The following is an 11,789-nucleotide window of genomic DNA, read 5'->3' on the forward strand; positions in this document are numbered from 1 at the left end:
GTAGTTTGAGAGTAGAGATTGTTGGGTTTTGTGCCTTAAATAAAACTCATTTCAATATAATCAGATTTACTTACTAATAAAGATCAGAAATAATATTTTATGTTGCATGGTTCACATGATTTATTTCATGATTATATACATATAATGTATGAATTCTATTTAAGCCCAGAACATATGAATTTGTTAATGATTATAGTGTTGTCAGCACAATGGAATATAATCTTAATTATATGTTCGAAAGTTTATTCTCTGATTTATCAGTTCACTGGATTTAGACTGACACATGATATAATCAGCGATAGGTATTCTTACACCTTGGATAAGTGTTATGTCTTTTTCGGGGCATTGGCAAAGTTTACCAGTATCGGATGTATGGAGTATACATCGGAAGGGACCGATATTGAACTTTGATTAGATATATTAAAATTTACCGTAATATCTGTTCAATTCAATATCACCCGTTGATCCTAGATCAAATGATCTTAATCCTGATATGGTGTATACCAAGGTGTATGTATACCCCAAGTGATCAAAGAATTACCTTAATTGGTCACTCAATTACTGAATCCTATTGTGCTTTCTTGATCATGAGACTTAAGGAACTATTACATGTCGAGCACCTGACCACCTATCTAAAGATTCGTGTGTTTGGCAATGTTTAACTAAAGACCAACTCTACAAGGTTCTTAGCTCATGAGAGTGTTATCAGGCCTGTGTTTTGTAATTGATTAATTGCAATGAAGTACAAAAAAAACTTTGTCCAAAAATTTTACCCATTAAAAATTAAATCATCATTATAGCTATTCTAAAAAAATGTAGCTCCAGCTAATTTGTTTTTCATCAGAATTAGCTGAGGTAATCCCCTCTACACTAATGCCCTGTTCGACTAACACTGTATTAGCTATAACTTGGCGATGGAAATTTTGACCTAGACACGACTTCGTGGCATCTATTTGATCAAAGAGGTGATCGATTCACTTGCTTGAGGAAGATTGAATCACACTATGGATTAAGCTGTGTTGAAGATAGCTGCTTTATTAGTACTTTTTTCTGAGGAGCACCCTATTCCAGTACCATGGTATGGGCACCAGATTCAAGTTAGAGTAATAGAAGGCCAACTTGTAAGTTCCATGGTCTAGCACTTTAGTAATGACATATATGGCCCTTTCAGAGGAAATCCTGAGTACTCCTGTTGTAACATCTTTTCTATTTAGGAATACTCATCGTAACACCATATCCCCATGCTTAAATTTCTTATCTTTAACCTTGGAGTTGTAGTTTCGGGCGATCCTTTGTTGATATGCAACCTTGTGGAGCTCAATTTTCTCTATGATTTCTTCAATTTTTTTCTAGAGACTCGGCCAACAATTGTTGATTGGCTTGTTGATCATAGGTGAGCCTCTGGTGTGATGGTGGTGTGAGCTCTATGGGTATCATGGCTTTGTACCCATAGGCCAGTTGTTGTTTTTCAATTGTGTAATAAGACAACACTTTAGATAATTCTTCAGGTTAATTCCCTTTAGCTTGCTCCAGGAACTTTTTTAGCATATCTTTAAGAGTTTGGTTGATAGCTTCCACTTGCCCATTTTCTTATGGGTAAGCAACTCCTAAATAACTCTTAATGATTTAGTGCATTTCACATAAATCAATAAAGAGGTCACTATCAAACTGTGTTCCGTTGTCCGACACTATCTTTTGTAGAAGTCCATAGCGACAAATGATATTCTTAAACATGAAGCCAAGAACATTCTTTAATGTTATGGTGGCCAAGGGCTCTTCTTCGACCCGTTTGGTGAAGTAATCCATGACCATTATCGCGTATTGGACTCTACCTTTTCCCTTGCCCAGAGAGGCTATGAGATCGAATCCCTAGACAGCAAATGGACAGGGAGTCTACATAATTTTGAGCTTGTTTGGGGCGACCCTGGGTATTTTGGAGAACCCCTGACACTTTTCACATCTCTTGACATAATCCATTGAATCTTCAATCATTGATGGCCAAAAGTACCCTTGCCTTAGTATCTTCTTTGAGAGGCTTTGTCCTCGAGCCTGGTTGCCACAAAAACCCTAATGTACCTCGACCATGAGGAGTTTTCCTTCTTCTTTCACCACACACCTCAAAATAGGCATTCAGTAGCTTCTTTTGTACATTACTCTATCCGTGATGATAAAGCGAGCTACTTTTCTCATCAGCTTCTTAGATTCGTTATGGTCTCTTAAAAGAATACCTTGTTTAAAGTACTATGCAGTCAGAGTCATCCATGATGGACTATTGTTCTAACGGCTATAAACAACTAATTTTTATTCCTAAACTATATAAACTCGTTTTCACTCAAAAATTAAGGTTAGTTTAGCTTCTATTCATCATATAACATCATTATAAGTAGGGCTGTACATCGGTCGGTTTGGGCGGTTTATCCTATATATTTTCTAACCCAATCTAAAGTTCGGGTTGCTAAAATTTAAGTGCAACCCGCCCAATTTAAAAAAAAAAAATTCTATAAACCGACCAACAGTTTGGGCGGTTTGGTCGGGTTAACCCGCCCAAACCGACCAAATTTTTTTTTTTTTTTAGTTTTAAAGTCAAAATTAACAAAAATTTTAAAAATAAATTAAAAATATCACATTCCACCAAAGTACAATACCATATATATGACTTTAAAACTAATAATTAAGTATATAACTTTATATTATTATATATTTAATCATTTATATTATAGATAATAAAAACTAAAAAGTTTTAAAAAAAAAATAAAAGTGTAAAATCGGGTTGGTCGGTTTAATTGGGCGGGTTGGACCTATTTTCAACCCGCCCAATTAACAGATTGGGCGGTTTGTAATTTTTTCGGGTTATTTCGGTTTGTAATTTTTATCGGTTTTTTCGGTTCGGTTTGGGCGAGTTATTCGGTTTAGGCGGTTTACAAATTTTTTTGTACAGCCCTAATTATAAGTGTTCTAAGTTAAAGAATTATTATCTTTTCATAAACACACCAACTACACACCCTTGAGCCAAACTTGTTCTAATCTTCTCTAGTGTGCTTGCGATTCTCTCTAGGATTTCACATTGTTTTTCATCTTATTAGAGAGAGTTTGGTTTGTATTTCAAAATTATATATTCATTGTATTAAAAGGTGGGTTGGCACTGGTAGAAAAACAACTCGGTTGTAGGTGAGGTTGACACCGGTTTCTATAAACAACCGAGAAGAGTGAGATTGGCACTTCAACAATCCGGTGAGGTTGATAGTCCTTGGAAGAAAACTATTGTGAGAGGTTTGGGAAAAACCTTGGTGAAAAATTTCCCGGTTGTAAGGGTTAGTCAAGCCCGTTAACTTGGCTCGATAGTTGAACTCAAAGGTAGGTCCATAGCTTTGAAGACCAAGGACGTAGGTGGCTTAGTTCTACCGAACCTTGTAAAAAATTGAGAGTTTGCAATTTCTATCCTTAAACTCTTTACATTTCTAGTTTGTTATTTGTTTAATCTTGTGATTATCTTCGTTATTGCATTAAACTTGAATATTTGCACGAAATGTCTTTGGGGTTTTTAAATTTTTGAAATTAGCTTACATTTCCAATTCACCCCCCTCTTGGAAACATATCTTGGGCTAACAATAAATACTTACTTTTTGGGCACAAACCCTAGCAGTCGTTGTCTCTTTTCTAGCATTTAATAAACTTTCATTTGCTCTTTTTTTTTTTTAAAAAAAAAAAAAAAATTCTTTTTTATATTTTCCTCTTTCCTCTTTCTCTCTCTTTTTGTTAATTTTAAAAATAATAAATTGTCACGTTGTTACTTGGTTGATCCTAAAAAATATACCATTGCAATTTACTCTTCAATGTGAACATTTCAAGATGCGGTAAACATATATTTTTTTACAATTTTAAAAAAAGATAACTATTCGTTTACTAATATAGTGAATAATTAATGTTTTATAATTTTTTTTTTAAAATTTCATTTAACATTCATTCTATAATTTTGTTAATTAAATTGTGTAATATTATACAATAACTTATTAGCTTTCAAAATAACAAAAATATATATAAAATAATTAATATATAAAAATAGTAGCTTGTTATATTAAATAACAACTCATTAGTTTCAAAAATAATTTTTGAAGTTACCTAAATATATTTTAAATTATAAGCTACTATAATATAACTAAAAAATAACTAATTAATTATTAAGATTTATAAAAATAAGATTTAGTGATAACTAAAATGTACATAAATTTTTTTTACTTAAAAGTAACTAATTGGTCTCTTATCAACCATATTAGTAAAAAAAACTTACTTTCGAGAAAAAAGGAAAATAAAAAAGAAATATAGAAAACGTCATGTTTGGCTGACATGGCACATCAATAATATTAGTAACATTATTGTTTTAAATTAAATGTAAAAAATATGAGGAAAATACAAAATTTATGGGTTTTTTTTATAGTTTTTTGTTCAAAAAAATATGTTTTCAAAATTTAGAGGTGTTGCCGAATACAGATGTGAACAATGAGTCAAAGTAGCGGCATTCGTAGGCCCATAAAATATTATTGGGCCGCGTTTCCATTGTCAAAGCATGTTCGCTGCCACGTGCGAATGCTCGTTTAACTGCGTGGGTGGGACACAGTCCGCATTTTTGGACTCTTTCACCCATTATTTAGACCAGCCCACCCATCCTCTTTCCTACTTTGATGATAATTACTCCTTTTTCATTTGGAATCATTATCACATTTTAAATAAACTCAGTTTTCATATTTCACCTTAATTCCTTTTCTTTTCAACTTTGATAAGAAAAATAAAGTAAAATAGAAATAAATAAAAAAAAATTTACGATCTTAAGAAATTTGAATCATTTTAAATCTCTATATAATTTCTTCTTTGTCGTTAGGGTCATCACATATATATATATATTGTATTATTGTATTAATTATTTTATTTTTAACAAGAATATTTCTTTTTATATGTAAAATTAGTGTAGACGTCCCTGCTCCTGCTCCATGGAAACCGCCGATTGATGGTAGTTTTAAATTAAATGTTGATGCCGTTGTAGACGTCAGCAACAATGTGCTGAGCATTGGTGCTTTAATTCGTGACTCAAATGGTGTTAGAGAGTCCCACATTGCTAATGTGTGGAAAGAAAATAGAATATATAAGAGGAATGAGCTACTCCTCGCATTGCCAATTGGTTTTGGGATGGAACCTCATTCACTTTATTCACAAATTCTAACATGGTATCAGAGTAAAACAAAAAAAAAAACTCTAGCGACTATTCAACCCCAAAAAATAAACCGATCGAAGTAGAGCCAAAAAAAAAAGAGCCACCAAAAATCCAAAAAAAAAAATTTGATCCAAGAGCCAAAGTCAAAAAACGCCACTCGTGATTCGGGGATAGTGAGCCAAAAATAAAAAAGAGCCACCAAAAATCCAAAAAATACCGATCCGAAAAGTAGAGCAAAAAGAGCCACTTGTGATCAGGGATAGTGAGCCAAAAAAGAGCCGCTTATGATCGAGTTGTCCAAGATGGTGAGCAAATAAAATAGCTACCATCTTGAGGGGGGATGTTAGAGAGTCCCACATTGCTAATGTAATACCGATCCGAAAAGTAGAGCAAAAAGAGCCACTTGTGATCAGGGATAGTGAGCCAAAAAAGAGCCGCTTATGATCGAGTTGTCCAAGATGGTGAGCAAATAAAATAGCTACCATCTTGAGGGGGGATGTTAGAGAGTCCCACATTGCTAATGTGTAGAAAGAAAATAGAATATATAAGAGGAATGGGCTACTCCTCCCATTGCCAATTGGTTTTGGGATGGAACCTCATTCACCTTATTCACAAATTCTAACAAATGGTCTTGTTAAGGCTGCTCTTTCACTGCCAGCTATTGGGAATTTTTCCTCCCATGAAATGGAGGCTAAAGCGCTTTTTCATATCCTTAATTGGACATTACAACACGATCTCCCATTTTTCCTCCCAGTTTCAAGCGTACAGCTAATATGGCTGCTCATGACTTAGCTAAGTTTGCTTTAAAGGTGGATGAGACTTGTTATTGGTTGGAGACTATCCCTCCACCTATTTACTCCGTTATTGTAAATGACTTTTTTAATTTATAATAACAAGTATTTTCCCTAAAAAATATATATATCTTTATATATTAAAAGTGCCTATCTAACGGCAATTCTTGGTTTAACGATTCTTGGTTTAACGATTCTTTTTGGGTTATCTATTTATTTTAACAGAATATACCATTTTTTAACAGAATATCCATAATTAATTTTATTAAAAAAATAAAAAATATAAATATTCTTTTCAATCGTTAATTGAAAAGATAAAAAATAATATATAATTTAGCTACAACCTAAAATTATGGAAAGTAGTTAAGTACAATCGATATCTTCTCCTTAGATTAATTCTCTCTCAGTTTATTTTAAAAAAAAATCTCGAAGGCCGTCGTGTACGATCAACAAGGTCCTCCCGATGTCGTTACAAGGTACGATCCTCAGTCTCAGTTACTTAATTAGGGTTCAGGAACTTCTAATCTTTGAATTTGGAAGAAAATTAAGGGCTTAATAATGGTTCTTCTTGTTGGAAGAATTGTAGAATTGCCGCCTGTAGAAGTGAAAGAGAACGATGTTTGTGTTAGGATGATAGCTGCGCCTATCAACCCATCTGATATTAATCGAATTGAAGGTTTTAAGCTTTGGCTATGGAACCTTTTAAGCTTTTGTAAAACCTTATAGATACTCATCTCTATGGGGGCTCAACTGATGAGTTTTTTTTTTTATACTTAACCATTATAGGGGTATATCCTGTGAGGCCGCAAGTTCCAGCTATCGGAGGATATGAAGGTGTTGGAGAGGTGTACTCGGTTGGTTCTGCAGTGAAGGGTCTCTCACCTGGCGATTTGGTCATTCCATCCCCCCCTTCCTTCGGTACATTTTCATTTTCCTTGTTTATAGTTCAAAGTTCAACCTTTTATGCATTGTTTTTTTTTTCAAAATTGTGTTGAGAAAAGTATTCTGTATTTATGTAATGTAATCTTCGATTTTACAGATTATAACAAATGGCCATGTACAGTTTTATATGTTAGTTCCTTTACTTAGTTCAATGACCAGTGATGATTATAGCTTGTGGTATTGTTTCTTGGCAAGAGTATTTTCTTTTTTCATTTTCTGTTTGGGGAGAGAAGTAAAAAAAATATGAGTAGTTGTGGAAGAAGTGGTGCTATAAGACAGTATATAAGATCGAAGGTGCCTTGTCTGAGATGGACTCCTGAGCTTCATCACTCTTTTGTTCATGCAATTGAAAGACTTGGTGGCCATAAAAGTTAGTTCATATATATATATATATATATATATATATACTATAATATACAAGATATTTATCATTTAATTATTGTTTGATTATATTCTAATTAATTTTAATTTGTGTAGAGGCTACACCTAAGCTTGTTCTTCAATTAATGGATGTTAAAGAACTCACCATTTCACATGTCAAAAGCCATCTCCAGGTTCATTCATTTCTTTTTTAATTTTCCTAAAAATATTTAATTATTATAATTTATTTTTCTTTTTGGCATATTTTACTCTTTTTGTCTTTGTTGGCTTTCTTTAATCATATTTTTGTTTTTGGGGTTTTTCTTCTTTTGTTTAAATTAGATGTATAGAAGCATAAGAGGAGATCTGGTTAAACAATAATTTTTTTATAAAGACCTAGAGAGCTATATGATACATATATCTATATATATAGACTGGATATACCTATTATATAAATGTACTTTCCATTAAAGTGCTTCTACAAAGCTTAAAATTAGATCGTATGACCTTTCCCATCTTTGCATATATAAACTTGGCTTCATTTATTTATTATTGGTTCATTTTTAAAATAATATTTACACTGTGCCAAAATTGGGTGAGAGAAAAAGATCAATATCTCTATTCAAATCTTCTAATATTAGCATTATCATGATGAAAATTATATCCTCAGTCACATTATTTTTATTATTTATTAATTTCTTAAATGTTTTTTTTTCTTCTATTTTTATTACCAAATTTTGTATTATTTTTAATTGTTTTTTTTTTTTGTTTTGTTTTGGGGTATATATTCTTGACGTAGTTCCATATGTTTGTGCACAAGATTGCCACTTTTGAAAAGGCTGCATGTTTTCAGGTTTGTTATTAGTTATGTTGGTGTTTTCTTGCAGTGCATTTTCAATATGGCATCCTCATTTTTGTTGGATTTGCAGGCATTGATTCAGTTCAGTGATGCGGAGATTGCATCTTCCGGAAGGAATGCCTTGGATGGAAGGAGCAGAGGTATGCTCTGTAACATACCTTTCTTATTATGGAATTTATTGATATTAAGGAGCTGTTTGAATTTGACATTACTGCGTATCCATTAACTTACGCATCATATTGGTATTTTATTTTAGGTATCTCCTTTCAGATCATGTTGGTTCATGCCACTTACGCATTTCATAATCTTGCCCACACTGATCTAAATATAAAATTCCAGTCTCATCGTAGCAGGTAAGACTGCAACAAGAAGATCTCTTCTCTCTTCTTCATCTTTTGTGTCTAAAATAGTGATTCTTTTATCTCCTTTTGTATTTGTTTGTTAGCGGTTTTGGGTTTTGAGATGCTTCTAATTGATGTGTACTTTTTGTCATCTATGGTGTTTAGTGAAGCCTGCTAGCCAGAACACAGATGTGTTGCAATTTAGTAATTTCCTTGATCTTCTAATTGTAGTTTAAATTTAAAGCGTTCTCTATCAACTTGGCATTATATTCTAGAAACTTTAATGTCATTCTCTTTTTGACCATAGTTTGTGCAGTCTTGTTGCTCATATATCTCCTTTTTTGACTGATGATTTTATATTTTTAAGTTCACAATAGACAATAAGATTGAGTTGTAAACTTATGCACACATTTATACGTTCTTTTCTGCCCCTGCCTTAGTTTCTTCCGTTTTGGATTGCTGCATTTGTTGTTAGGTGACACTACCTAGAATTTTCAAGAGAATGTGTAGTCTAATGCAAAATTTGAATACTACCTAGAGACTTTTCCAATTCTTATCCCTAATCAGTTGTATGTAGATCCAAAACGAATGATGAGTTCAAAGTACAATCAATTCACCATTCAGGCAGCTGAACTAATGGAAGATTAGGAAGAAGTTTCACTATACTCTTTTTAGTTTTTCTAATAATATTCCATATATTAAGACTTGTTTTAATAATTTTTTTTTTTCTATTTTAAGATTGCACATTTTCTTTAATTTTTGTTACATAATGTTTGGTTTAAGTTTTGCAAAATTTATATCTTGTTCCTCTAAATTTTCTATAAGTAAATAATAAATATTATTTTGTTATAACTTATATATACCCAATTATATTTTACAAACTAAATATAATAGCACAAATATTACTTTAATAACACAAATCATTTGCATAATCATACCTTTAGTTACAAAAATTTAAATAAAAATAAAGAACTAAACTTAACTAAAACGGATATTTACGTGCCTCGGCACGTAACTTCTAACTAGTATTTATATAACTGTAATAACATAATAATACTATGTTTAACTATTAGATACAAATGAATCATTTTAAAAATATGACATTTGTCGGAGATAATACATAAGAGAGTTTCCTTCTTTTATTAATTAAAGAAAGTTAAGAATAAGATCCCACTACTATTTTCAAAATTTGATTAATGCTGTCATTTCTAAATTACATATTATATTTAACACTGCTAATCTATTTTCAAATATGTAATACTATATATACTTATATTTGTACATTTGGAAATTATCCAGCTTGTAATAATACTTTTAAGTACATCTTTTACATTTTAATTTGTATAATTTTTCCTTAAAAAAAAAATCTTATAATTTTAAATATTAACGTGAGTGTGTAAATTGAGTAACTCACATTTTATGTTTATGTATTTTAATAGGTTATTGTTACCCTATATTATTTGAATGTATACTTAGTTATATTTTTAATTTATATGTGTTTTTTATGTATCTTTTAAAATTTTGTAAATTATTAAAAGAAAATTATTTATTAATTTTTTTAAAACATATTTAATGTTTTAAGTTTTGAAGAAAATAACTATAAAGTTTAAAATATTAAAATTGAACAAACTCCTAATATTTAAAATAAAAGTAAAAAAAATAATAATACTACATATTAATATTTATATATATTTAAATTAATTTAAAATAAATAATATTTATATTTATATATTTATAAAACTAACCTTAGTAATACTATTAAATTTAACAGAATATATATATTTTTTTTTAAAATATATTCTGTTAAACCAACAAAAATAATTAGATAGTCTATGTATAAATAAAGATGTCCAATATAAACTTTTGGTGAGAGATATCTTCACTTTTTTTTTTGAACAATTCTAAAAATAATGTAATACTTGGAATATCTTTATATTTTAATTTGTATAATTATAATTAATAACGTACATATATAGTGTATACACTGAGACATTACATAGTGTTATTCCCCATTTTATGCTCATGGTTTTCACTACAAGAATTTTGGTTATTAGCAGCGGAGCAAATTCGCCGCTACTAATAGGATTAATGTCAGCAGACTTTTGCTATTAAATGTTATTTATTTATTTTTTTCTGTATGAAAATGTATTAACGGCGGACCCATGTGCTATTAGCGGCGGGAGTCCGCCGCTAATACTAGAATAGAAAAAGTGCGGGAAATTTTCCACTCAAATATTTTCAAAACTTTTAAGCAACGGACTTTTTTTATGTTTCCGCCGCTAATAATAAAAAATCTGACAATTTTATTATTAACGGCGGAATCCTATTATTACCAGCAGAATAGTCCGCCGCTAATAATATCGTATAGAAAAAATGCTATCAGATTCATTTATACCTATGCTTCCTTCATTTTCTTTCTCTTCTCTCTCAAACATTCCTCCTCTACACCCACCTTCCTCAGCCCTTCCCCGCCTCCCTCCGCCCACCTAAACCCCTCTGCCCGGAGCAACACCACCACCCTTAACGATCTACCACAAGTGCAAGTTTTTTTAGCAGTAAGTTTTCTATTTTAACATTTATTATTTATATATATATAAATATATCTTTAATTCTATAAATATTTTTCTAATTTTTTTCTAATATTGTTAAGGTCTCTACTATCTTAACCACTATTGGCTAAAACCAAAAGTGCATGACCGATGCATATTTTTTGGTAGGTCAGTTTTTTCATCTCTTTTTTTTTTCCTTACAATTTATAATTTTTTGTTAATAAAATAGTTATATATTTGATTATTTTTAGTGTGAATGTTTAAAATATATATTTTTTGGTTAAGTGTGTGTATGTATATATGTACGACTAAAAAATCTTAAAAAGTTAATATTTTTCTATATTATATTTTTAGTATATATGTGTATGCATTCATTTATATGATTATATAGATGTAATATATAATAATAATCGTAATTCTTTATGTATTTATTATTTGATAATAATTTTGTGTTTTTTCAAATTTAGGAGAATTTTTTTTTTTTGGATATTTTGCACCTTATTGGATCAGTAGTATTCACAAATTTATATTTGTAAAATTATGTTTTTAACAATATAAGATTTTCTTTTCTCAATCTAACAAATCTGATTTAGGTATATAATTTTTGAAATTTGAAAAATAATAATTTAGTAATGTAATTTGTTAGTAATGAAATTATTAAAAATTTAAAATGTGATGTGTTTGTACATTGTTTTTGTTGAATAAAGATCTTCTGTCTCAAAACTCTCTGTCCCTCTTGTC

The 11,789-nt window shown here is 30.5% G+C and overlaps 1 protein-coding gene across 3 annotated transcripts; it reads left to right on the plus strand.

Annotated features, from left to right (window-relative positions):
- Nucleotides 1-6,211: 6,211 nt before the first annotated feature.
- Nucleotides 6,212-9,112, plus strand: LOC133035083 (enoyl-[acyl-carrier-protein] reductase, mitochondrial-like). Of its 3 annotated transcripts, XR_009686361.1 has the most exons (7): nucleotides 6,225-6,473; nucleotides 6,576-6,673; nucleotides 6,784-6,915; nucleotides 7,037-7,309; nucleotides 7,417-8,152; nucleotides 8,229-8,298; nucleotides 8,415-9,112. XR_009686361.1 is itself a non-coding variant. In XM_061110780.1 (5 exons), exons 1-4 carry the CDS (start codon nucleotides 6,461-6,463, stop codon nucleotides 7,512-7,514), a joined length of 333 nt encoding a protein of 110 aa, XP_060966763.1. In that variant the 5' UTR covers nucleotides 6,243-6,460; the 3' UTR covers nucleotides 7,515-8,152; nucleotides 8,229-8,387. The 3 variants fall into 3 exon arrangements, 1 of the variants encoding a protein (XP_060966763.1); XR_009686362.1 differs by lacking the exon at nucleotides 6,576-6,673 and having other exon boundaries at nucleotides 6,212-6,473; XM_061110780.1 differs by lacking the exons at nucleotides 7,037-7,309; nucleotides 8,415-9,112 and having other exon boundaries at nucleotides 6,243-6,473; nucleotides 6,584-6,673; nucleotides 8,229-8,387.
- The last annotated feature ends 2,677 nt before the right edge of the window (nucleotides 9,113-11,789 follow it).

This window comes from Cannabis sativa, chromosome 2 (genome assembly GCF_029168945.1).
Source record: "Cannabis sativa cultivar Pink pepper isolate KNU-18-1 chromosome 2, ASM2916894v1, whole genome shotgun sequence".
NCBI classification, from domain to species: domain Eukaryota; kingdom Viridiplantae; phylum Streptophyta; class Magnoliopsida; order Rosales; family Cannabaceae; genus Cannabis; species Cannabis sativa.

Coding starts and splice junctions, on each gene's coding strand:
- LOC133035083 (XM_061110780.1), top strand. Junction 6,674..6,783: donor TGATATTAATCGAATTGAAG/GTTTTAAGCTTT, acceptor TAACCATTATAG/GGGTATATCCTGTGAGGCCG. Junction 6,916..7,416: donor TCCATCCCCCCCTTCCTTCG/GTACATTTTCAT, acceptor TAATTTGTGTAG/AGGCTACACCTAAGCTTGTT.